Source organism: Zonotrichia leucophrys, chromosome 29 (genome assembly GCF_028769735.1).
Source record: "Zonotrichia leucophrys gambelii isolate GWCS_2022_RI chromosome 29, RI_Zleu_2.0, whole genome shotgun sequence".
NCBI lineage: Eukaryota > Metazoa > Chordata > Aves > Passeriformes > Passerellidae > Zonotrichia > Zonotrichia leucophrys.
In genome coordinates, this window is record NC_088198.1 from 673523 (window position 1) to 695968 (window position 22446).

Consider the following 22446-nt stretch of genomic DNA (forward strand, 5'->3'; position numbering starts at 1 on the left):
TTACTGTGGCCGCCCGTCACGCGGCGAAGCCTATTCCCATTGGCTGAGCGGGCCGGAGGGGCGGGGCCGCCCTCCCAGCGGCGGGGGTGGGGCCGCCGCCTCCATCTTGGCGGAGCGGCGCGTTCGGGGGTCCCGGCCCGGAGCGGGGGGGCGGGCCCGGACTGGACTGGGGGGTCCCGGTCGGACTGGGGAGGGGTCCCGGTGTCGTCTGGGGGGTCCCGGCCCGGAGCGGGGGGGCGGGCCCGGTTTGGGAGGTTTGGGGGGTCCAGGCGAAAATTTGGGGTCCTGGCCTGGTTTGGGAGGTCCTGGCCTGGACTGGGGAGTCCCTGTGGGTGCAGCCCCTAGCGGGGAGTGCAGAATTTTGGGGAGGTCCCCTTGGGCACAGACCCTAGAGGGGAGTGCAGGATTTTGGGGTCCCCTTGTGTGTAGCCCCTTCAGGGCAGTGCAGAATTTTGGGGGGGTCTCCTTGGGTGCTGCCCTTAGAGGAGAGTGCAGGATTTTGGGGTCCTCTTGGGTGCAGCCCATAGAAAGGAGTGCAGAATTTTGGCAGGTCCCTACGGGTGCAGCCCCTGCAGGGCAGTGCAAGATTTTGGGGTCCCCTTGGGTGCAGCCCCTGCAGGGCAGTGCAAGATTTTGGGGTCCCCTTGGGTGCAAGGCAGTGCAGGATTTTGGGGGAGTCCCTTTGAGTGCAGCCCCTGCAAGGCAGTGCAGGATTTTGGGGGGTCCCTTTAGGTGCAGCCCTTAGAAGGGAGTGCTGGATTTTGGGGTTCCCTTGGGTGCAGGGCAGTGCAGGATTTGGGGTCCCCTTGGGTGCAGTGCAGTGCAAGATTTTGGGGCATCCTTTTAGCTGAAGCCCTTAGAGGGCAGTGCAGGACTTTGGGGGTCCCAGCCTTTAGAAGGGTGTGCAGGATTTTGGGGTGTCCCTTTGAGTGCAGTCCCTTGAAGGCAGTGCAGGATTTTGGGGGGGTCCCTTTAGGTGCAGCCCTTAGAAGGGAGTGCTGGATTTTGGGGTCCCCTTGGGTGCAGCCCCTTCAGGGCAGTGCAGGATTTTGGGGGGGTCTCCTTGGGTGCAGCCCTTAGAAGGGAGTGCTGGATTTTGGGGGGGTCCCTTTAGGTGCAGCCCTTAGAAGGGAGTGCTGGATTTTGGGGTCCCCTTGGGTGCAGGGCAGTGCAGGATTTTGGGGTCCCCTTGGGTGCAGCCCTTGGGGTTGCTCTGTAGAACTCGGGGCCCCCCAGGGTGTCGCCTCTCGCAGGTTTTGGGGGTCCCCCGAGGTGTTCCCTTTGAGGGGGGCTTTTGCTGCGTTTTGGGGTTCATTCGCCTGTGCTAGCAGGGTTTGGGGGTAATTAATCACTGCAGGAGAGGGTCCTCAAGAGGTTTGGGGGGCTTTGGTACCCCCAGAAATCAGGGGGAGGTGTTGGGGTGCCCCGAGGAGCCCCTGGCTTGGGGTGACTCAGGAACCTCATTTTTGGGGTGACATTGAAGACCCTGTTTTGGGGTAACTCTGAGCCCCACCGGTTTGGGGGTGACCCCGAGGCCTCCTGGTTTTGGGGGTGACCCCTGCAAGCCCCTTTTCGGGGTGCCCCCAAGCACCCCCACATTTGGGAGTGCCCCAAACCCCGCTTTTGCCGTATCCCCAAGACACCCCCATTTCTGAGTACCCCCTGACCCCGCCCCCGTTTTTGGGGTGACCCTGAGGACCCCCCGTTTTTGGGGGTGACCCGGTGGCCGTTTCGGGGTGCCGGGGCCATGGCGTGGGCGCTGAAGCTGCCGCTGGCGGACGAGGTGATCGAGTCGGGGCTGGTGCAGGATTTCGACGCCAGCCTCTCGGGCATCGGGCAGGAGCTGGGTGCTGGCGCCTACAGCATGAGGTACAGGGACCCCAAAACCTACAGGGCACCCCAAAACCCACAGGGCAACCCAAAACAGGGCACCCCAAAAGATCCCAGGGAAGGCAGGGGCTGTGCGGGGAGTGGGGGGCCCCAAAAGGAGCTGGAGGTTGGAGGTGTCACTTCAGCAGTGGTACCCAAAGCAGGAGGAGACCCTGAAATGTCCAGAGGCACCCCAAAATCATGGATCCCCAAAATCCCCAAGGGAAACCCTAAAATCTTCATTGATCCCCAAGGGAAACCCCAAAATCTCCATGGGTCCCCAAGGGAAACCCCAGAATCTCCATGGGTCCCCCGAACCCCCAAGGAAAATCCCAAAATCTCTGGGGGTCCCCAGAATCTCCATGGATCCTCAGAAGCCCCAAGGGAAACCCCAAAATCTTCATGGATCCCCAAGGGAAACCCCAAAATCTCAGAGGGTCCCCAAAATCCCCAAGGAAAATCCCAAAATCTCCATGGGTCCCCAAGGGAAACCCTAAAATCTCATAGGGAGTCCCCAAGATCTCTGTGAATCCCCAAAATCCTTCAGGGAAACCTCAAAATCTCCATGGATCCCCAAGGGAAATCCCAAAATATCCATGGATCCCCAAAATCCCCAAGGGAAACCCTGAAATGTCCAAGGGTCCCCAAAATCCCCAAGGGAAACCCCAGAATCTCAAGGGGAGTCCCCAAAACCTCAGTGAATCCCAGAACCCCCAAGGGAAACCCTTAAATCTCTGGGGGTCCCCAAATTCCCCAAAGGAAGCCCCAAAATCTCCATGGGTCCCCAAAATCCCCAAGAAATCAACCTGGTCCAGAATCCCCAGGAAACCTCAAATCTCCATGATCCAGGAACGCACAATCTCCCACGCCCAAAATCCTGTGACCCAAACCAGGGAATCCCCATATCCCATGGATCCAAATCCCAGGAAACCAATCTCAAGGGTCCCCAGAACCCCCAAGGGAAACCTCAAAATTTCCATGGATCTCGAAGAGAAACCCCAAAATCTCTGTGGATCCCCAGAACCCCCAAGGGAATCCCCAGAATCTCTGGGGGTCCCAGAATTCCCAAGGGAAGTCCCAGAATCTCAGGGGGTCCCCAGAATAGCCAGAGGAATCCCCAGAATCTCTGGAGGTCCCCCAAAATCCCCAAGGGAAACCCCAAAATCTTCGGGGGTCCCCAGAACCCTCAAGGGAAACCCCAAAATCCCTGGGGGTCCTCAGAATCTTTGGGGGTCCCCAGCATGGCAGGGGGTGCCAGGGACGTGGGAACCCTGAACTGCGCCAGAGTGGGGGCGCCAAGGGGGGAAATGGGGGCGTGGGGTGGAATTGGGATGGAGTAGAGATGGAATTGGGGTTGGAGCTGGGATGGAGTTGGGAAGGAGTAGAGATGGAGTTGGGATGGAGTAGGATGGAGCTGGGATGGAGTTAGGATGGAGTTGGGATGAGTTTGAGATGGAGTTGGGTTGGAGTAGGGATGGAGTGGGCGTTGGGGCTGGGATGGAATTGGGGTGGAGCTGGGATGGAGTAGCGATGGAGTTGGGTTGGAGTTGTAATTGCAATTATGGCTGAAGTAATGCATGGAGCTGTGTTTGGGGCTGGGATGGATTTAGGTTGGATTTGGGATGCGGTAGGGATGGGTTTGGGATGGATTAAGGATGGATTTGGGATGGATTTAGGGCGTGGGATGGTTGAGATGGATTTCAGGATGGAGATGGATGGATCTTGGGATGGATTTGGGTGGATCGGGATGGATTCGGGATGCAGAAGGAACAGATTCAGGATGAATTTGGGATGGATTTGGAATGGTTTTGGGATGCAGTAGGAACAGATTCAGGATAAATTTGGGATGCAGTAGGGATGGATTTGGGATGGATTTAGGGTGCAGTAGGGATGGATTCAGGGTACGTTTGGGATGGATTTGAGGTGCAGGTGGGATGGAGCTGGGATGCTGTTGGGATGGACTCAGGATGGATTTGGGATGAATTTGGGATGCAGTAGCAATTGATTCAGGATGAATTTGGGATGCAATTGGGATGGATTTGGGGTGCATCCCTCCAGGTGAGGGATGGGTTTGGGATGGATTCAGGATAGATTCGGGATGGATTTGGGATGGGTTTGGGATGCAGTAGGAATTGATTCAGGATGAATTTGGGATGTAATACGGATGGAGCTGGGATGCCATTGAGATGGATTTGGGATGGAGCTGGGATGGATTCGGGATGCAGTTGGGATGGATTCGGGAAGGATTTGGGGTGCAGTTGGGATGGGTTTGGGATGGATTCGGGATGAATTTGGGATGAATTCCGGATGCAGTAGAGATGAATTCAGGATGCAGTTAGGATAGATTCAGGATGGATTTGGGATGCCATTGGGATGGATTTGGGGTGCAGTTGGGATGGATTCAGGATGGATTTGGGATTAATTCGGGATGCAGTAGGAACAGATTCAGGATGAATTTGGGATGCAGTAGGGATGGATTCAGGGTACATTTGGGATGGATTTGAGGTGCAGGTGGGATGGGTTTGGGACGCAGTAGAGATGAATTCAGGATGGACAGATTCAGGATGGATTAAGGATGGATTTGGGATGGGTTTTGGATGGATTTGGGGTGCAGTAGGGATGAATTCAGGATGCATTTGGGATGCCATTGGGATGGATTCAGGATGCCATTGGGCTGGAGCTGCGCTTAGAGCAGGGAAGGAGCAGGGCTGGAGTTACAGCTGGAATTGTGGTTGTAGTGATGGGAGTCAGGATCAGGAGTGCTCACAGGTGTAATCAGATGTACCACAGGTGACAGGTGTGCCTCAGGTGAGCTCCTGAGGGCGGGCAGGGTCTGGAAGCAGAGCCAGGTGGGGCTCATCCTCCAGGTACCAAGATTGGATTGAAGGCATCCCTGACCCCCCACCACCAGCTCACCTGTCTCAGGTGACTCTCCCGTGCTCACAGGTGTATTCAGATGGCCACAGGTGTGGCCCAGGTGAGCCCCTGAGGCCAGGCAGGGTTCAGAGGCACAACCAAGGGGGCCTCTTCCTCCTGTCACCAAGGCCAAGGTTGGATTGAAGGCATCCCTGCCCCCCCAGCTCACCTGTCTCAGGTGACTCTCTCCCATGCTGACAGGTGTATTCAGATGGCCACAGGTGTATTTCCTTGAGGCCAAGCGTTCAGGGCACACCTGCAGCCCTGAGCTCAGGCAGGCTCTGGGGACAGAGCCAAGTTCCAGGTGGGGCTCATCCTCCAGGTACCAAGGCTGGATTGAAGGAATCCCTGCCCCCCCCAGCTCACCTGTCTCAGGTGACTCTCCCCTGTCCACAGCGACGTCCTGGCCCTGCCCATCTTCAAGCAGGAGGAGTCCAGCCTGCCTCCCGAGAGCCAGGACAAGCTGCTGCCCTTCCAGTACGTGCTGTGCGCCGCCACCTCGCCCGCCGTCAAGCTGCACGACGAGACCCTCACCTACCTCAACCAAGGTGAGCCCCACCTGTCCTGCACAGGTGCCTGGATGGCTGGGGGTTCTGCTGTGGAAGGTGTTGTTGTGGTGTTGTTTCCTGCAGGAGTTGCTGAGTTTTGGGGTGTTCCTGATGGGAGAGGGCAGTGCCTGCACCTGGCTGTGCTCGGCACAGGTGGAGCAGGAGTCACCTGGGGGGTTCAGCAGGTTGGGGAGGGGCTGGAGGATGGTAACAGGGGTGGGCAGAGGTATGCAGGGTGTGTGTAAGGTGTATCTGTACAGGTGTGTGCAGGGTGCTTACAGGTGTGTGTAAGGTGTATCCGTACAGGTGTGTATAGAGGATTACTGGTGTGTGCAGTGTGGTTACAGTGTGGTGTAAGGTGTATCTGTACAGGTGTGTGCAGGGTGCTTACAGGTGTGTGTAAGGTGTATCTGTACAGGTGTGTATAGAGGATTACTGGTGTGTGCAGTGTGGTTACAGTGTGGTGTAAGGTGTATCTGTACAGGTGTGTGTAAGGTGTATCTGTGCAGGTGTGTGCAGAGGACGTACAGGTGTGTGTAGGGTCGATGCAGGTGTACAGGATGGTCACAGGTGTATGTAAAGTATATCTGTACAGGTGTATTTACAGGTGTGCCAGGGTGGTTGCAGGTGTGTGTAAAGTGTATCTGCACAGGTGTGTTCAGAGTGGATACAGGTGTGTGTAAGGTGTATCTGTGCAAGTGTGTGCAGAGATGTGTGCAGGGTGGATACAGGTGTGTGTAAGGTAACTGTACAGGCGTGTGCAGAGGATTACAGGTGTGTGCAGGGTGGTTACAGGTGTGCAAGGTGGTTACAGGTGTGTGTAAGGTGTATCTGTGAAGGTGTGTGCAGGGTGCTTACAGGTGTGTGTAAGGTATATCTGTGTGTGTAAGGTAACTGTACAGGCGTGTGCAGAAGATTACAGGTGTGTGCATGGTGGTTACAGGTGTGCAAGGTGGTTACAGGTGTGTGTAAGGTGTATCTGTACAGGTGTGTGCAGGGTAGATGCAGGTGTGTGTAAGATGTATCTGTGAAGGTGTGTGCAGGGTGCTTACAGGTGTGTGTAAGGTATATCTGTCTGTGTAAGGTGTGTCTGTGCAGGTGTGTGCAGAGGATTACAGGTGTGTGCAGGGTAGTTACAGATGTACAAGATGGTTACAGGTGTGTGTAAGGTGTATCTGTACAGGTGTGTTTCAGGTGTATTTGTATAGGTGTGTGTAGAGTGGAAACAGGTCTGTGTAAGGTGTATCTCTACAGGTGTGTGCAGGATGGATGCAGGTGTGTGTAAGGTGTGTCTGTACAGGTGTGTGCGGTGGATGTACAGGTGTGTGCAGGGTAATTGTAGGTGTGTGTAAGGTGTACTGTGCAGGTGTGTGTAAGGTGTATCTGTGTGTATAAGGTGTGTCTGTACAAGTGTGTGTAAGGTGTATCTGTACAGGTGTGTGCAGGGTGGTTACAGGTGTGTGTAAGGTTTATCTGTACATGTGTGTGTAAGGTCTGTCTGTACAGGTGTGTGCAGAGGTCGATGCAGATGTGCAAGATGATTACAGGTGTATGTAAATTATATCTGTACAGGTGTGTTTACAGGTGTGTGCAGGGTGGTTACAGGTGTGTGTAAGGTGTATCTGTACAGGTGTGTGCAGAGGTGTGTGTAAGGTGTATCTGTACAGGTGTGTGCAGGGTGGATGCAGGTGTACAAGGTGGTTGAAGGTGTATGTAGGGTGTGTTTGTACATGTGTGAGTGACGCGTATCTGTGCAGGTGTGTGCAGGATGGATACAGGTGTGTGTAAGGTGTATCTGTGTGTGTAAGATGTATTTGTACACGTGTGTGTAGTGTGGATGCAGGTGTACAACGTGGCTACAGGTGTATGTAAAGTATGTCTGCAGGTGTGTCTACAGGTGTGTGTGCAGGGTGGCTACACGTGTGTGTAAGGTGTATCTGTACAGGTGTATGTAAGGTGTCCAGGTGTGTGTAAGTTGTATCTGTACAGGTGTGTGTAAGGTGTGTCTGTACAGGTATGTGCACTGTGGTTACAGGTGTGTGTAAGGTGTACTGTACAGGTGTGTGTAAGGTGTATCTGTACAAGTGCGTGTAAGTTGTATCTGTACAGGTGTGTGTAAGGTGTGTCTGTACAGGTATGTGCACTGTGGTTACAGGTGTGTGTAAGGTGTACTGTACAGGTGTGTGTAAGGTGTATCTGTACAGGTTTGTGCAGGGTGGTTACAGGTGTGTGTGAGGTGTGTCTGTACAGGTGTGTGTAAGGTGTGTCTGTACAGGTATGTGCACTGTGGTTACAGGTGTGTGTAAGGTGTATCTGTGTGTATAAGGTGTATCTGTACAAGTGTGTGTAAGGTGTATCTGTACAGGTGTGTGCAGGGTGGTTACAGGTGTGTGTAAGGTGTCCAGGTGTGTGTAAGGTGTGTCTGTACAGGTGTGTGTAAGGTGTATCTGTACAGGTTTGTGCAGGGTGGTTACAGGTGTGTGTAAGGTGTCCAGGTGTGTGTAAGGCGTATCTGTACAGGTGTGTGCTGGGCAGCTCTGCAGGATGGCAGTGACAGGTTCAGGTGTACCTGCTGCTTTCAGGTACAGCTGGAAGGTCTGGGTTGGTGGGACCCCAAATGAAGGAGGAGCTCAGGTGACAGGTACAGGTGACAGAAACCCTCAGGTGCCCTCCTGCCCCCAGGTCAATCCTATGAGATCCGGATGTTGGACAACAGGAAACTCGGGGAGCTGCCCGAGATCAACGGGAAGCTGGTCAAGGTGAGCAGAGAGCTCAGGTACCCCTGGCCAGGTGTGCCCGTGCCCGGGGTACCTGGGCCAGGTGTGCCCGTGCCAGCCAGGTGCCCTCCAAGGCCCTACAGCTGGGTGGGGCTGGGAGATTTACCTGTGTGGGGGAGGAGGGTGGTTCCCTTTGCCCCTTTCTGGCACAGGGAGGGGCTGCACACCTGGCCAGGTGTGTCAGGGCAGCTCCAGGTGATGTTCCCCCGTTCCCAGAGCATCTTCCGGGTGGTTTTCCACGACCGGCGGCTGCAGTACACGGAGCACCAGCAGCTGGAGGGCTGGAGGTGGAACAGACCTGGCGACAGGATCCTGGACATAGGTGAGTCTCACCTGGCTGGGGCGGCTGGGAGGTCCCAGGTGGGCCTCACCTGTGCCCCCTCCCCCGCAGATATCCCGATGTCCGTGGGCATCATCGACCCCCGCGCGAACCCGACCCAGCTCAACACCGTGGAGTTCCTGTGGGACCCCTCCAAGAGGACCTCGGTGTTCATCCAGGTGAGCACAGGTGGGCACTGCCCCACATGCAGGTGAGGGACAGGTGGGCACTGCCTCACATCCAGGTGAGCACAGGTGGGCTCTGTCCCCCTATCCAGGTGAGGCACAGTGTGTTCTGTCCTGCATCCAGGTGAGGGAAAGGTGGGCTCTGTCCCGCACCTAGGCAAGGGACAGGTGGACTCTCTTCCACATGCAGGTGAGGCACAGGTGAGGCACGGCCTCACATCCAGGTAAGGGACAGTTGGGCTCTGTCCCACACCCAGGTGAGGCTCAGGTGGGCTGTGTCCAACATCAGGGTAAGGGACAGGTGGGCTCTGTTCCACACCCAGGTAAGGGAAAGGTGGGCACTGCCTCACATCCAGGTGAGGACAGTTGGGCTGTGTCCCACATCCAGGTGAGGCACAGTGGGCTCTGTCCTGCATCCAGGTGAGGACAGGTAGGGTCTGTCCTGCATCCAGGTGAGGACAGGTGGGCACTGCCTCACATCCAGGTGAGACACAGGTGGGCTCTGTCCTGCATCCAGGTGAGGACAGGTGGGCACTGCCTCACATCCAGGTGAGACACAGGTGGGCTCTGTCCCACATCCAGGTAAGGGTCAGGTGGGCACTGCCTCACGTCCAGGTGGGGCACAGATGGGCAGTGCCTCATACTCAGGTGAGGGACAGGTGGGCTCTGTTCTGTATCCGAGTGGGCTCTGTCCCATACTCAGGCAAGGGACAGGTGGGCTCTGTCCACACCCAGGTGAGGCACAGTGGGCTGTATCTCACAGCCAGGTGAGGGATGCTGGGATCTGTCCCACACCCAGGTGGGGCCCAGCTGGGCCCTGTCCTATATCCAGGTGGGCTCAATCCCACACCCAGGTGAGGCCCAGCTGGGCCCTGTCCCACAGCCAGGTGAAGCACATGTGGGCCCTGTCCCACACTCAGGTGAGGCCTAGCTGGGCTCTGTCCCACACCCAGGTGGGGCCCAGCCGGGCCCTGTCCCTCGCTGGCCGCCCCACAGCAGGCTCACCTGTCCGCAGGTGCACTGCATCAGCACGGAGTTCACGCTGCGCAAGCACGGCGGCGAGAAGGGCGTTCCCTTCCGCGTGCAGATCGACACCTTCCGCGAGAACGAGAGCGGCGAGTACACCGAGCACCTGCACTCCGCCAGCTGCCAGATCAAGGTGTTCAAGGTACCTGAGCGCCCACCTGGGCTCTGTCATGCTTTGTACCGGTGCCTCTGGAACCTCCCACCTGTAGGAATAATGGCTCCAGTGGTGCAGGTAGTGCAGGTGGTGCAGATGGTTTAGGTGGTGTAGGTGGTGCAGGTGGTGTAGGTGATGCAGGTGGTGTAGGTGATGCAGGTGATGGAGGTGATGGAGGTGGTGCAGGTGGTGTAGGTGATGCAGGTGATGTAGGTGATGGAGGTGGTGCAGGGTGCACAGGTGATGCAGGTGGCCCAGGTGGTGCAGGTGATGCAGGTAGTGCAGATGGTGTAGGTGGCGCAGGTGGCCCAGCGGGTGTAGGTGGTGCAGGTGGCACAGGTGATGTAGATGCTGCAGGTGGTGCAGGTGCAGGTGGTACAGGTGGTGTAGGTGCAGGTGATGTAGGTGGTGCAGGTGACACAGGTGGTGCAGGGTGCAGGTGATGTGGGTGGTGCAGGTATTTAGGTGATGCAGGTGGGGTGGATGGTGAAGGTGATGTAGGTTGCACAGGTGGTGCCAGTGGTGCATGTGACGCAGGTGATGCAGGGTGCAGGTGATGCAGGTGGTGTAGATGGTGCAGGTGGAGCAGGTGGTGCAGATGATGTAGGTGCTGCAGGGTGCAAGTGGTGCAGGTGATGCAGGTGGCACAGGTGGAGCAGGTGGTGTAGGTGATGCAGGTGGTGTAGATGGAGTGGGTGATGCAGGTGGTGCAGGTGGCTCACGTGGTATAGGTAGTGTAGGTGATGCAGGTGGTACAGGTATGTAGCTGATGCAGGTGGTGTAGGTGATGAAGGTGATGCAGGGTGCAGGTGGAGCAGGTGATGCAGGTGGTGTAGATGGAGTGGGTGATGCAGCCTGATGCAGGTGGTGCAGGTGGCTCACGTGGTATAGGTAGTGTAGGTGATGCAGGTGATGTAGGTGATGCAGGTGGTGCAGGTATGTAGCTGATGCAGGTGGTGTAGGTGGTGTAGGTGATGAAGGTGATGTAGGTGGTGTAGGTGATGAAGGTGATGCAGGTGGTGCAGGTGGTACAGGTAGTGCAGGTGCAGGGAGGGGTCGTTCCCGCTCTGGTCACACCTTGGGGTGCCCGTGACTCCACCCCACCTGCAGCACCCCCAGAATCTCACCTTGACTCCTCTTTTCTCACCTGTTCACCTGAGGGGTCAGTGGGGTTTGGGGTCCTGCTCTGCCCTCCCCTGGTCCACCTGGGCCAGATTCCATCACCTGTGAGTGCAGGTATAGCCGAGTTCAAGGGAATTTCTGCAGGAATCTGCCAAGGGGCACACCTGGATACCTGTGGAGGGTCCACACTGTGCTTCCAGTGGGATTTGAGTTACAGGTGTATTCAGGTGGTTACAGGTGTCTCCAGGTGGTTATGGCTGTCTCCAGGGAGTTACAGCTGTATTCAGGGGGTTACAGGTGTATTTAGATGGTTACAGGTGTCTCCGGGTGGTTACAGGTGTGTTCAGATGGTTACAGGTGTATTCAGGAAGTTACAGTGTCTGTAGGTGGTTACTGGTATCTCCAGGTGGTTACAGATGATTTCAAGTGGTTCCAGGTGTCTCCAGGTGTATTCAAGTGGTTACAGATGTCTCCAGGTGGTTACAAGTGTATTTCAGGTGTTACAGGTGTATTCAAGTGGTTTCAGGTGTCTCCAGGTGGTCACACCCCTGTCCCTGCAGACACCCGCAGGACAAGCTTCTCCCCAAACTCTTTTTTCCTGTGCCAAGCACCAGGAGGGCTGAGTCACCTGCACAACCTGTGGGTGTCGCACACACCTGTGACACCTATGGGTGTCCCACACACCTGTGAGTGTCCCTACACCTGTTCCATCTGTGGGTGTCGCACACCTGTGTCACCTGTGAGTGTCCCACACACCTGTGAGTGTCCCCACACACCTGTGTGTGTCCCCACACCTGTGAGTGTCCCATACTCCTGTGGGTGTCCCCACACCTGTGAGTGTCCCATACTCCTGTGGGTGTCCCACACACCTGTGGGTGTCCCCACACCTGTGAGTGTCCCATACTCCTGTGGGTGTGCCCACACCTGTGGGTGTCCCCACACCTGTGGGTGTCCCACACACCTGTGGGTGTCCCACACACCTGTGAGTGTCCCCACACACCTGTGTGTGTCCCACACACCTGTGAGTGTCCCACACCTGTGAGTGTCCCACACACCTGTGGGTGTCCCCACACCTGTCACACCTGTCCCTCGGCAGCCCAAAGGAGCGGACCGGAAGCAGAAGACGGACCGGGAGAAGATGGAGAAGCGAACGCCGCACGAGAAGGAGAAGTACCAGCCCTCGTACGAGACCACCATCCTGACCGAGGTGAGCTCACCTGCCTCACCTGCTCACCTGGCTGCAGGCAGCAGGGCTGTGCTGCTGCCAGACCCCGGCTCAAGGTGTTCGTACCTGCCAGGCAGAACTGGGGCGGACGAGGTGCTCTGTACCTGCAGAAGGGCTCTGGGGACATTACTGACCTGAGCTGGGCAGGTGTGTGCAGGGCCAGGTGTGTGGGGTTGAAGGTGTGTGCAGGGCAAGGTGTGTGCAAGGCCAGGTGTGTACAGGTGTGTGTGTGCATTGCAGCTGTGTGCAGTTACAGTCCCAGGTGCGTGCAGGTGTAGACCAGGAGTGTTCAGGTGTGTGCAGGTGCAGTCCCAGGTGTGTACAGTTGCAGACCAGCTGTGTATAGGTGTGTGTGTAGTGCAGGTGTGTGCAGGTACAGTCCCAGGTGTTCAGGTGCAGCCCAGGTGTGCTCAGGTGTGTGTGTGGTGCAGGTGTGTGCAGGTGCAGTCCCAGGTGTGCAGGTGCAGCCCAGGTGTGCTCAGGTGTGCTCAGGTGTGCAGGTGCAGCCCGGGTGTGTGCAGGTGTGTGTGTGCAGTGTAGATGTGTGCAGGTGTGCTCAGGTGTGCAGGGGCAGCCCAGGTGTGCTCAGGTGTGTGTGTGCAGTGCAGGTGTGTGCAGGTGCAGCCCAGGTGTGTGCAGGTGTGTGTGTGCACAGTGTAGATGTGCTCAGGTGTGCAGGTGCAGCCCAGGTGTGCTCAGGTGTGCAGGGGCAGCCCAGGTGTGCTCAGGTGTGTGTGTGCAGTGCAGGTGTGTGCAGGTGCAGTCCCAGGTGTGCAGGTGCAGTCCCAGGTGTGCTCAGGTGTGCAGGTGCAGCCCGGGTGTGTTCAGGTGTGTGTGTGCACAGTGCAGGTGTGCTCAGGTGTGCAGGTGCAGCCCAGGTGTGCTCAGGTGTGTGTGTGCAGTGCAGGTGTGTGCAGGTGCAGCCCATGTGTGCTCAGGTGTGCTCAGGTGTGCAGGTGCAGCCCAGGTGTGCTCAGGTGTGCTCAGGTGTGCAGGTGCAGCCCGGGTTGCCCTGAGCTCACCTGCCATGCCCGCAGTGCTCGCCCTGGCCCGAGGTCACCTACGTGCCCAACGCGCCCTCGCCCGGCTTCAACAGCTCCCACAGCAGCTTCTCCATCGGGGACGGGTGAGCGGGACTGGGAATACTGGGAGCGCTGGAGTGCCAGACTGGGAGTACTGGGAGTACTGGGAGTGCTGGGAGTGCTGGAACTGGGAATACTGGGAGGACTGGGAATGCTGGGAGTGCTGGGAATGCCAGACTGGGAGTACTGGGAGTACTGGGAGTGCTGGGAGTGCTGGAACTGGGAATACTGGGAGGACTGGGAATGCTGGGAGTGCCAGACTGGGAGTGCTGGGAGCATCGGGAGTGCTGGAACTGGGAGTACTGGGAGTGCAGAACTGGGAATTCTGGGAGTGCTGGGACTGGGAATACTGGGGGTGCTGGGAGTGCTGGGAGTGCCAGACTGGGAGTGCTGGGAGTACTGGACTGGGAACTGGGTGTGCTGGAAATTGGGTGTACTGGGAATTGGAACTGGGAGTGCTGGGAGCTGGGGGGTGGGTCAGACTGGGGGGATGGCACCAATGACACCCCAGTGACACCCCAGTGACACCCCAGTACATCCCAGCGACCCCAGTATCATATCACTGTCATCCCAGTAACCCCAGTGCCATCCCACTATCACCCCTGTGCCACGCCAGTGACCCCACTGCCACCCCAGTGTCATCCCTGTGCCACCCCAGTGACACCAGTGCCATCACAGCGTCCCCAGTGACACCAGTGCCATCACAGTGTCCCTAGTACCCCAGTGATCCGTGTCTCGGTATCCCAGTGATCCCAGTATCCCAGTGTCCCCTGTGTCCCTCTGTCCCTCTGTCCCAGTGTCCCCAGTGTCCCTCTGTCCCAGTACCCCAGTGACTGTGTCCCTCTGTCCCTCTGTCCCTCTGTCCCCAGCAGCGGGTCCCCGAGCCACCAGCCAGACCCCCCTGCGCCCCTGGCTGACGTAAGTACCTGCCCAGGTACCTGCCCAGGTACACCTGGGGCTCCACAGGGGACACTTGGGGTCACCTGCACACACCTGGGAGACCTGGGGGGGAAATCCCACCTGTGCTGGCCCACCCTGGGCTCACCTGAGCTCACCTGTGTCCTACATCCAGGTGAGGGACAGGTGGGTTCTGTGGGAACACTTCCACATCACCTGGAGACATTTCCAGTCCCACCTGCCCAGGGTTTCAATTCCCACCTGTGCTGGCCCACCCTGGGCTCACCTGAGCTCACCTGTGCCCCTGGCTGGCCAGCCGGGTCACCTGGCAGCACCTGTGTCCCCCCAGACGCTGCTGCCCACCTGGAGCCCGCAGGAGGCTCAGCAGTGGCTGCACCGCAACCGCTTCTCCACCTTCTCACGGCTCTTCAGGAACTTCTCAGGTGAGTTCTGCCCTCACCTGGGCAGGGGCACCTCCCCTCCCCTCACCTGGCCTGGGGCACCTCCCCTGGGTTGGGTCACTTGCCCTCACCTTGGCCCGGTCTCTTCTCCTCACCTGGGCCAGGTCACCCCCTCTCACCTGGGCTGGGTCACCTCACCATTTGGGGTGAATTTAGGGCAAATTTGAGGTGAATTTGGGATGAATTTTGGGGTGAATTTCAGCTGAAGTTGGGGTAAATTTAGGGTGAATTAGGGGTGAATCTGGAGTGACTCTGGGGTGAATTTGGGATTAATCTAAGGGGAATTTTGGGGTGAATCTGGGGTGAATTTGTGGTGAATCTGGGATGAATCTGGGATGAATTTGGGATGAATTTTGGGGTGAATTTGGGATGAATTTTGGGGTGAATCTGGAGTGACTGTAGTGAATTTTGGGGTGAATCTGGGGTGAATTTGGGTTGAATTTGTGGTGAATTTGGGATGAATTTTGGGGTGAATCTAGGGTTGACTCTGGGGTGAATTTGGGATGAATTTTAGAGTGAATCTAGGGCGACTTTGGGGTGAATCTGGGGTGAATTTGTGGTGACTGGGTGAATTTAGGATGAATTTTAGGGTGAATCTGTGTGAATTTGGGGTGAGTTTGGGGTTGAATTTGGGGTGAATCAGGTGAATTTTGGGGTAAATCTGGGGTGAATTTGGGGGTGAATCTAGGGCAACTCTGGGGTGAATTTGAGGTGAAAATGGGGTGAATTTGGGATGAATTTCGAAGTGACTTTGGGGTGAATTTTGGAGTGAATCTGAGTGAATTTGAGGGGTGAATCTGGGGTGAATTTGGGATGAATTTTGGGGTGAATCTGGGTGAATTTGGGGTGAATTTTGAGGTGAATTTTGGGATGAATTTTGGGGTGAATCTGGGTGAATTTGGGGGTGAATCTAGGGCAACTCTGGGGTGAATCAGGGTGAATCTGGGGTGAATTTGGGGGGTGAATCTAGGGTGAATTTTGGGATGAATCGAGTGAATTTTGAGGTGAATTTGGGGTTGAATTTTTGGTGAATCTGGGGTGAATTTTGGGGTGAAGTTTGGGTAAATTTAGGGTCAGTTTGGGGTGAATCCGGAGTGACTCTGGGGTGAATCGGGTGAATTTTGGGCTGAATCTGGGATGAATTTGGGGTGGATTTTGGCGTGAATCTAGTGCAACTCGGGTGAATTTGGGATGAATCTGGGGTGAATTTTGGGGTGAATCTGGGTGAATTTTGGGGTGACTCTGGGTGAATTTGGGGCTTTGGCAGGGGCAGACCTGTTGAAGCTGACACGGGAGGACGTGATCCAGATCTGCGGCCCCGCCGATGGCATCCGGCTCTTCAACGCCCTCAAGGGCAGGTGGGGCTCACCTGGGGGGGCTGGGACACACCTGGGGGGGCCAGGATTGACCTGGGGGGGTGGTTGGGGTCACCTGGGGGGCTGGGACACACCTGGGGGGGGTCAGGACTCACCTGGGGGGGATCAGGACACACCTGGGGAAGCTGGGGTCACCTAGGGGAGCTGGGACTCACCTGGCCCAGCCTTTCCCCATCCGAGTCAGGAATTCAGAAGAATTTTGGGGATGGAAGTCCAGATTGGAGAGAGAAATTGGGAATTGGGAATTAGGAATTAGGGATTAAGGATTGGGGATTGGGAATTAGGAATTAAGGATTAGGAATTGGGAATTAGGGATTGGGAATTAGGGGTTCTTTGAGTTTGAGAGTCCAGGCCAGGAGCTCCTGCTGCTCCAGGTGCTGTCTCCACCTGGGACCTGCCCAGGAGGTTCCCAAAGGGGCTGGGTGTTCCTCACACCTTGCCCTAAAATCAGGGGTTGGACACACCTGGAGCATTTTGGGAGGATGAGAGGGACAGAGAGCCCAGGTGGGAATTCCAGAGGTACCTGGATCCTCAGGTACCTGACAGGGCCAGGGGAGCACCTGCAGGTGAGAATTCCAGGGAGGCATCATCAGGTACCTGCCAGGGAAGAGGGCCCAGATGGGAATGGCTGGGAATCATCATCAGACACCTGATAGGGAGAGAATGTCCAGGTGGGAATTCCAGGGAGGCATCATCAAACACCTGCCAGGGGCAGGGGAGCCTTTCCAGGTGGGAATTCCAGAGGCTCATCCTCAGGCACCTGCCAGGGACAGAGTGTCCAGATGGGAATTCCACAGGAGCATAATGAGACACCTGACAGGGACAGGGGAGTGCCTGCAGGTGGGAATTCCAGGGGAATCATCATCAGACACCTGACAGGGACAGAGTGTCCAGGTGGGAATGGCTGAGGAGCATCTCAGGTACCTGACAGGGACAGGGGAGCCCCTCCAGGTGGGAATTCCAGGGAAGCACCATCAGACACCTGACAGGGACAGGGAGCTTCTCCAGGTGGGAATGTCTGAGGAGCATCATTAGATACTTGACAGAGTGTCCAGGTGGGAATTCCAGGGAAGCATCCTCAGGTACCTGACAGGGACAGGGGTTAGGGTGGGAATTCTCAGGTGGGAATTCCAGAAGAGCATCCTCAGGTACCTGCCAGGGACAGAGTGTCCAGGTGGGAATGGCTGAGGAGCATCCTCAGGTACCTGACAGGGACAGAGGAGCCCCTCCAGGTGAGAATAGTTGGGAGTCATCCTCAGGTGCCTGACAGGGACAGGGGTTAGGGTGGGAATTCCCAGGTGGCAATTCCAGAGGAGGATCCTCAGGTGCCTGACAGGGACAGGGGAGCACCTGCAGGTGGGAATTCCAGGGAAGCACCATCAGACACCTGCCAGGGACAGAGTGTCCAGGTGGGAGTTCCAGAGGAGCACAGTGAGACACCTGAGAGGGACAGGGAGCTTCTCCAGGTGGGAATGGCTGAGGAGCATCTCAGGTGCCTGACAGGGACAGGGAATCCCCCCTGGATTCCAGGTGGGAATTCCAGGGAAGGCTGACCAGGGTCACTGAGGGCACACCTGGGGCTCAGGTGGGAGCTCACAGGGGTTGAGATGGGCTCACCCAGCTGCTCCAGGGCACACCTGGGGCTCAGGTGGGCACAGCCCAGGGGTCGGGATGGGCTCCCCCTGGGGACACCTGGCAGGGGAGGGCAGGGCAGGCAGGGGCAGCCCCAGGTGACCCTCACCTGTCCCAGGATGGTGCGGCCCCGCCTGACCATCTACGTGTGCCAGGAGTCACAGCAGGTGAGGGAGCCCCAGCACGAGCACGAGGACGGCGATGGAGGCAGCGGCACCTTCTTTGGTGAGGGGGGCAGGGGGGCACCTGGGGAGTGGGACACACCTGGGGGGGCAGGGAGCACACCTGGGAGGTCTGAGAGCTCACCTGAGGGGATTGGGAATCTGGGATCACACCTGGGGGGCTTGAAGCTCACCTGGAGAGCAGGAACCTCACCTGTGGAATTGGGAATCGGATCACTGCTGGGGGAGCAGGGACCTCACCTGGGGGGGCTGGGACTCACCTGGGGGTTGGGGGAGGGGCTGGTTTGCAGCATTCCTGTTTTCCTTGGCACAAACGCACCTGAACAGTGCAGGTGCTGCTGCTCAGGGACACGGGGAGGTTTGTGGGGACAGGGGTGGAAATGCCACACAGGACACGGTGACAGGGCATGGTGACAGACAGGACAGGGGTGACAGGACATAGTGCCAGGACGCGGGTGACAGACAGGACAGGGGTGACAGGACAGGGGTGACAGGACACAGTGCCAGGCAGGTCACTGTGATGGATCACGGTGACAGACAGGACAGGGGTGACAGGCAGGTCACAGGTGACAGGACACAGTGCCAGGCAGGTCACTCTGATGGATCACAGTGACAGACAGGACAGGGGTGACAGGATGTGGTGGCAGGCAGGTCACAGGTGACAGACAGAACACAGTGACAGGACACGGGTAATGGGCAGGACACGGTGCCAGGCAGGTCCCTGTTAGGAGCACAGCAGTGCCCAGCCCAGGTGGCCATGGTGGCACACCTGGGCAGGTGTGGCTGTGCTGTCAGGAGTCCTGTGCCCGCAGTGTGCCACGCCGTGTACCTGGAGGAGCTGGCACACCTGGCAGATGTAGCTGTGCCGGCACACCTGGGCACACCTGTCAGGTGTAGCGGTGCTGTGCTGGCACAGCTGGGCAGGTGTAGCTGTGCCATGATGGCACATTGGGGCACGTGTGGCCATGCTGGCGCACCTGGGCTCACCTGCCGGGTGCCGTGCCCGCAGTGTACCACGCCATGTACCTGGAGAAGCTGGCACACCTGGCAGGTGTAGCTGTGCTGGCACACCTGGGCTCACCTGGCAGGTGCCCTGTGCCCGCAGTGTACCACGCCGTGTACCTGGAGGAGCTGACGGCGGCCGAGCTGGCAGAGAAGCTGGCACAGCTGTTCCGGGTGCCCGCCCAGCACATCCAGCACATCTACAAACAGGGCCCCACGGGCATCCACGTGCTGGTCAGCGACCAGGTAACCCCACCTGCCCAGGTAACCTCATCTGGCCCAGGTAACCCTCACCACCTGCCCCAGGGAATGCCCACCTGGCAGTGCCAGGTAACCCCCACCTGCCCCACGGGCATCCACGTGCTGGTCAGCGATCAGGTAACCCCACCTGCCCCAGGTAACCCCCACCTACCCCACAGGCACACCTGGCACCAACCTGCCCCCTCCCCCACGGGCATCCACATGCTAGTCAGCGACCAGGTAACCCCACCTGGCCCAGGTAATGCCCACCTGCCTCACAAGCACACTTGGCAGCACCAGGTAATACCTACCTGCCCCAGAGCACACCTGGCAGTGCCAGGTAACCCCACCTGCCCCAGGGAATGCCCTCCTGGCAGTGCCAGGTAACCCCCACCTGCCCCATGGGCATCCATGTGTTGGTCAGCGACCAGGTAACCCCACCTGGCTCAGGTAACCTCCACCTACCCCAGGGAATGCCCACCTGCCCCAGGGCACACCTGGCATCAACCAGGTAATGCCCACCTGCCTCACAAGCACACTTAGCACCAGGTAATGCCCACCTGCCCCAGAGCACACCTGGCAGTGCCAGGTAACCCCACCTGCCCCAGGTAATGCCCCCCTGCCTCACAAGCACACCTGGCAGCACCAGGTAATGCCCCCCTGTCCCAGGGCACACCTGGCACCAACCAGGTAACCTTCACCTGCCCCAGGTAACCCCACCTGCCCCACAGGAACACCTGGCACACCTGGCACCAACCAGGTAACCCCCATCTGCCCCAGGGCACCCCTGGCAGCAACCCCCCTTCCCCAGGGCACACCTGGCAGTGCCAGGTAATGCCCACCTGCCCCAGGTAATGCCCACCTGCCCCAGGGCACACCTGGGCACACCCTGGGGGCAGCATCACCTGTGCAGGTGCTGGGAAGGGCCCAAATCAATGAAATGTTCCTGGCTGGTGCTCCCAGAGCTCCCACCTGGCACCTCCCGCCCTCTGGAACGCAGATTTTCCCCAAAAAGCCCTAAATTGGAGCTGTTTGGGTTTGTTTCAGATGATCCAGAACTTCCAGGATGAATCCTGCTTCGTCCTGGACACCCTGAAAGGTGTGTGAGTACCTGGGCTCTGCAGGGCCACACCTGAGTCACAGCTGTGACTCCTCACCCACCTGTGTGCCACCCCTGGCCCCTCCCAGCTCCCCTCACCTGTCCTGGCCTTCCCTTGCAGCCGAGACCAACGACAGCTACCACATCATCCTGAAATAGGGACAGGTGAGGGGCAGGTGAGGAGCACCTGCGGCCTCTCAGCACACCTGGACACCCTCCACGCCCAGCACGAGGACACAGCAGAGAGCTGGGAACCCCCAGGTGTGCTCACCTGGCCATCCCCCCTCGCAATGAACTCCTGGACATCTTCTGGAGACCCCCCAGGTGTGGCCACCTGGCCACACCCCCTCATAATGAACACCTGGAGAGCCCCCAGGTGTTGTTACCTGGCCACCACCCTTGAAAGGAACACCTGGACACCTTCTGGAGATCCCCCAGGTGTGGCCCACCACCCTCCAAAGGAACACCTGGAGAGGCCCCAGGTGTGCTCACCTGGCCACCCCCCCTTCGAAAAGAACACCTGGAAAGCTTCTGGAGACCCCCCAGGTGTTTCTACCTGGTCGCCCCCTCTCGCAGTGAACACCTGGAGAGCCCCCAGGTGTGGTCACCTGGCCACCCCCCCCCCTTGCAATGAACACCTGGAGAGCCCCCCAGGTGTTGTTACCTGGACACTCTCCTTGGAATGGAACACCTGGAAAGCCTCTGGAGACCCCTCAGATGGGGTCACCTGGCCACCCAACCTCAAAAGGAACACCTGGACACCTTCTGGAGCCCCCCCCCCCCAGGGGTGGTCACCTGGCCAACCTCCTCACAGGGAACACCTGGAGCAGCCCCAGGTGTGGTGACCTGGTCACACCCCTCAAAAGGAACACCTGGAGACCCCCCAGGTGTGGTCACCTGGCCACTCCCTTCACAGGGTACACCTGGAGACCTCCCAGGTGTGGTCACCTGGCCACTGCCCTTGAAAGAAGCACTTGGAGAGCCTCTGGAGACCCCCCAGGTGTGGTCACCTGGCCACTCCCCTCCCTGGGAACACCTGGAGCAGCCCCAGGTGTGGTGGCCTGGCAGCCCTGCCCTCAGGTGCCTCCTGGCATGGACAGGGGGCTGCTCCTCTGCTGCAGCTCTGGGGCACCAGGTGTGCTCCCACCTGGCCCAGGTGTTGCCTCCAGGTGGGTGCAGGTGTGGTCTCGTGAGGTCATCAAGAATTCCGGATTTAATTATGGAAAATTGGAGGATAAAGGGATAACTGGGGATGGGGGGAGGGCAGGGGGCATTGCTGGGTGGTTTTGGGGAGAAAAGCAAAGATTTGGCTCTTTCTGCTGAATGTGTGCAGTGATTGAAGCGGCTCTGGGCAGGTGTGCAGGTGAGGGATGTGCCCAGGGGTGGGAGGTGACCCCAGGTCCCCCAGACCTGGATGCTCCAGGTGACACCAGCTCAGCCCATCAGGTGTTTCAGGCAAACAAAAAACAGGAGAAAAGACAATAAACCCCAAGGATTTGATTCAATAAAGCCGGGGTGGGATCCAGGTGTGGCAGGTGATGGCTCAGGTGACACCTGGGACAGTCTGACAGTGCAGGGGGGCAGCACCACCCCAGGACTGAGCAGCACCCCCAGAATCACCCCAAACATCTCCCCAGAACCATCCCCAGGACCACACAAAAATCACTCAAAACCACCCCCAAGAAATCCCCAAAATCAGCCCCAAACCACCTCCAAACTACCCCAAAATCACCTCCAAAAATCCCCCAAGACCACACAAAAATCACTGAAAACCACCCCCAAATAATCCCCAAAATCATCTCCAAAAACCCCCCAAGACCACACAAAAATCACTGAAAACCACCCCCAAATAATCCCCAAAATCACCTGCAAAAATCCCCCAAGACCTCACAAAAATCACTTAAAACCACCCCCAAGAAATGCCCAAAATCAGCCCCAAACCACCCCCAAATAATCCCCAAAATCACCCCCAAACCACCCCAAAAATCACCTCCAAAAATCCCCCAGGACCACTTGAAAATCACCCAAAACCACTCCCAAGAAATCCCCAAAATCACCTCCAAAAATCCCCCAAGACCACACAAAAATCACTTAAAACCACCCCCAAGAAATCCCCAAAATCACCCCCAAAAATCCCCAAGACCACACAAAAATCAGCCCAAAACCACCCTCAAGAAATCCCAAAAATCACCCCCAAACCATCCCAAAATAATCCCCCAAATCAGCCCCAAACCACCCCAAAATCTCCCAGATCGCCTCAGGATGGTCCCACAATCACCTTGAAATATCCCTGAATCTTTCCTCTAAATTACCCTCTCACCACCCAAAATTACC

The 22446-nt window shown here is 57.5% G+C and overlaps 1 protein-coding gene across 4 annotated transcripts; it reads left to right on the forward strand.

The window, feature by feature from the left end:
- Nucleotides 1–136: 136 nt before the first annotated feature.
- Nucleotides 137–21797, forward strand: TFCP2 (transcription factor CP2). 4 transcript variants are annotated; one of them, XR_010442974.1, is made up of 16 exons: nt 137–1869; nt 5182–5333; nt 8016–8092; nt 8327–8432; nt 8502–8608; nt 9630–9782; nt 12013–12123; nt 13179–13267; nt 14093–14141; nt 14470–14563; nt 15849–15939; nt 17708–17814; nt 18877–19019; nt 20061–20112; nt 20234–20999; nt 21113–21797. XR_010442974.1 is itself a non-coding variant. In XM_064734803.1 (16 exons), the coding sequence occupies exons 2-16, from the start codon at nt 1748–1750 to the stop codon at nt 20269–20271; spliced, it is 1491 nt and encodes a 496-aa protein (XP_064590873.1). In that variant the 5' UTR covers nt 137–1067; nt 1115–1747; the 3' UTR covers nt 20272–21137. The 4 variants fall into 4 exon arrangements, 3 of the variants coding, with proteins under 3 accessions (XP_064590873.1, XP_064590872.1, XP_064590874.1); XM_064734803.1 differs by having other exon boundaries at nt 137–1067; nt 1115–1869; nt 20234–21137; XM_064734802.1 differs by having other exon boundaries at nt 20234–21137.
- The last annotated feature ends 649 nt before the right edge of the window (nt 21798–22446 follow it).

Bases quoted from the DNA above. Each gene is read 5' to 3' on its own strand.
- TFCP2 (XM_064734802.1), top strand. From the start codon at position 1,748: ATGGCGTGGGCGCTGAAGCTGCCGCTGGCGGACGAGGTGATCGAGTCG. The intron at 8,093-8,326 runs GTGAGCAGAGAG...CCCCGTTCCCAG, and splicing joins TCAACGGGAAGCTGGTCAAG to AGCATCTTCCGGGTGGTTTT. The intron at 17,815-18,876 runs GTGAGGGGGGCA...CTGTGCCCGCAG, and splicing joins AGGCAGCGGCACCTTCTTTG to TGTACCACGCCGTGTACCTG.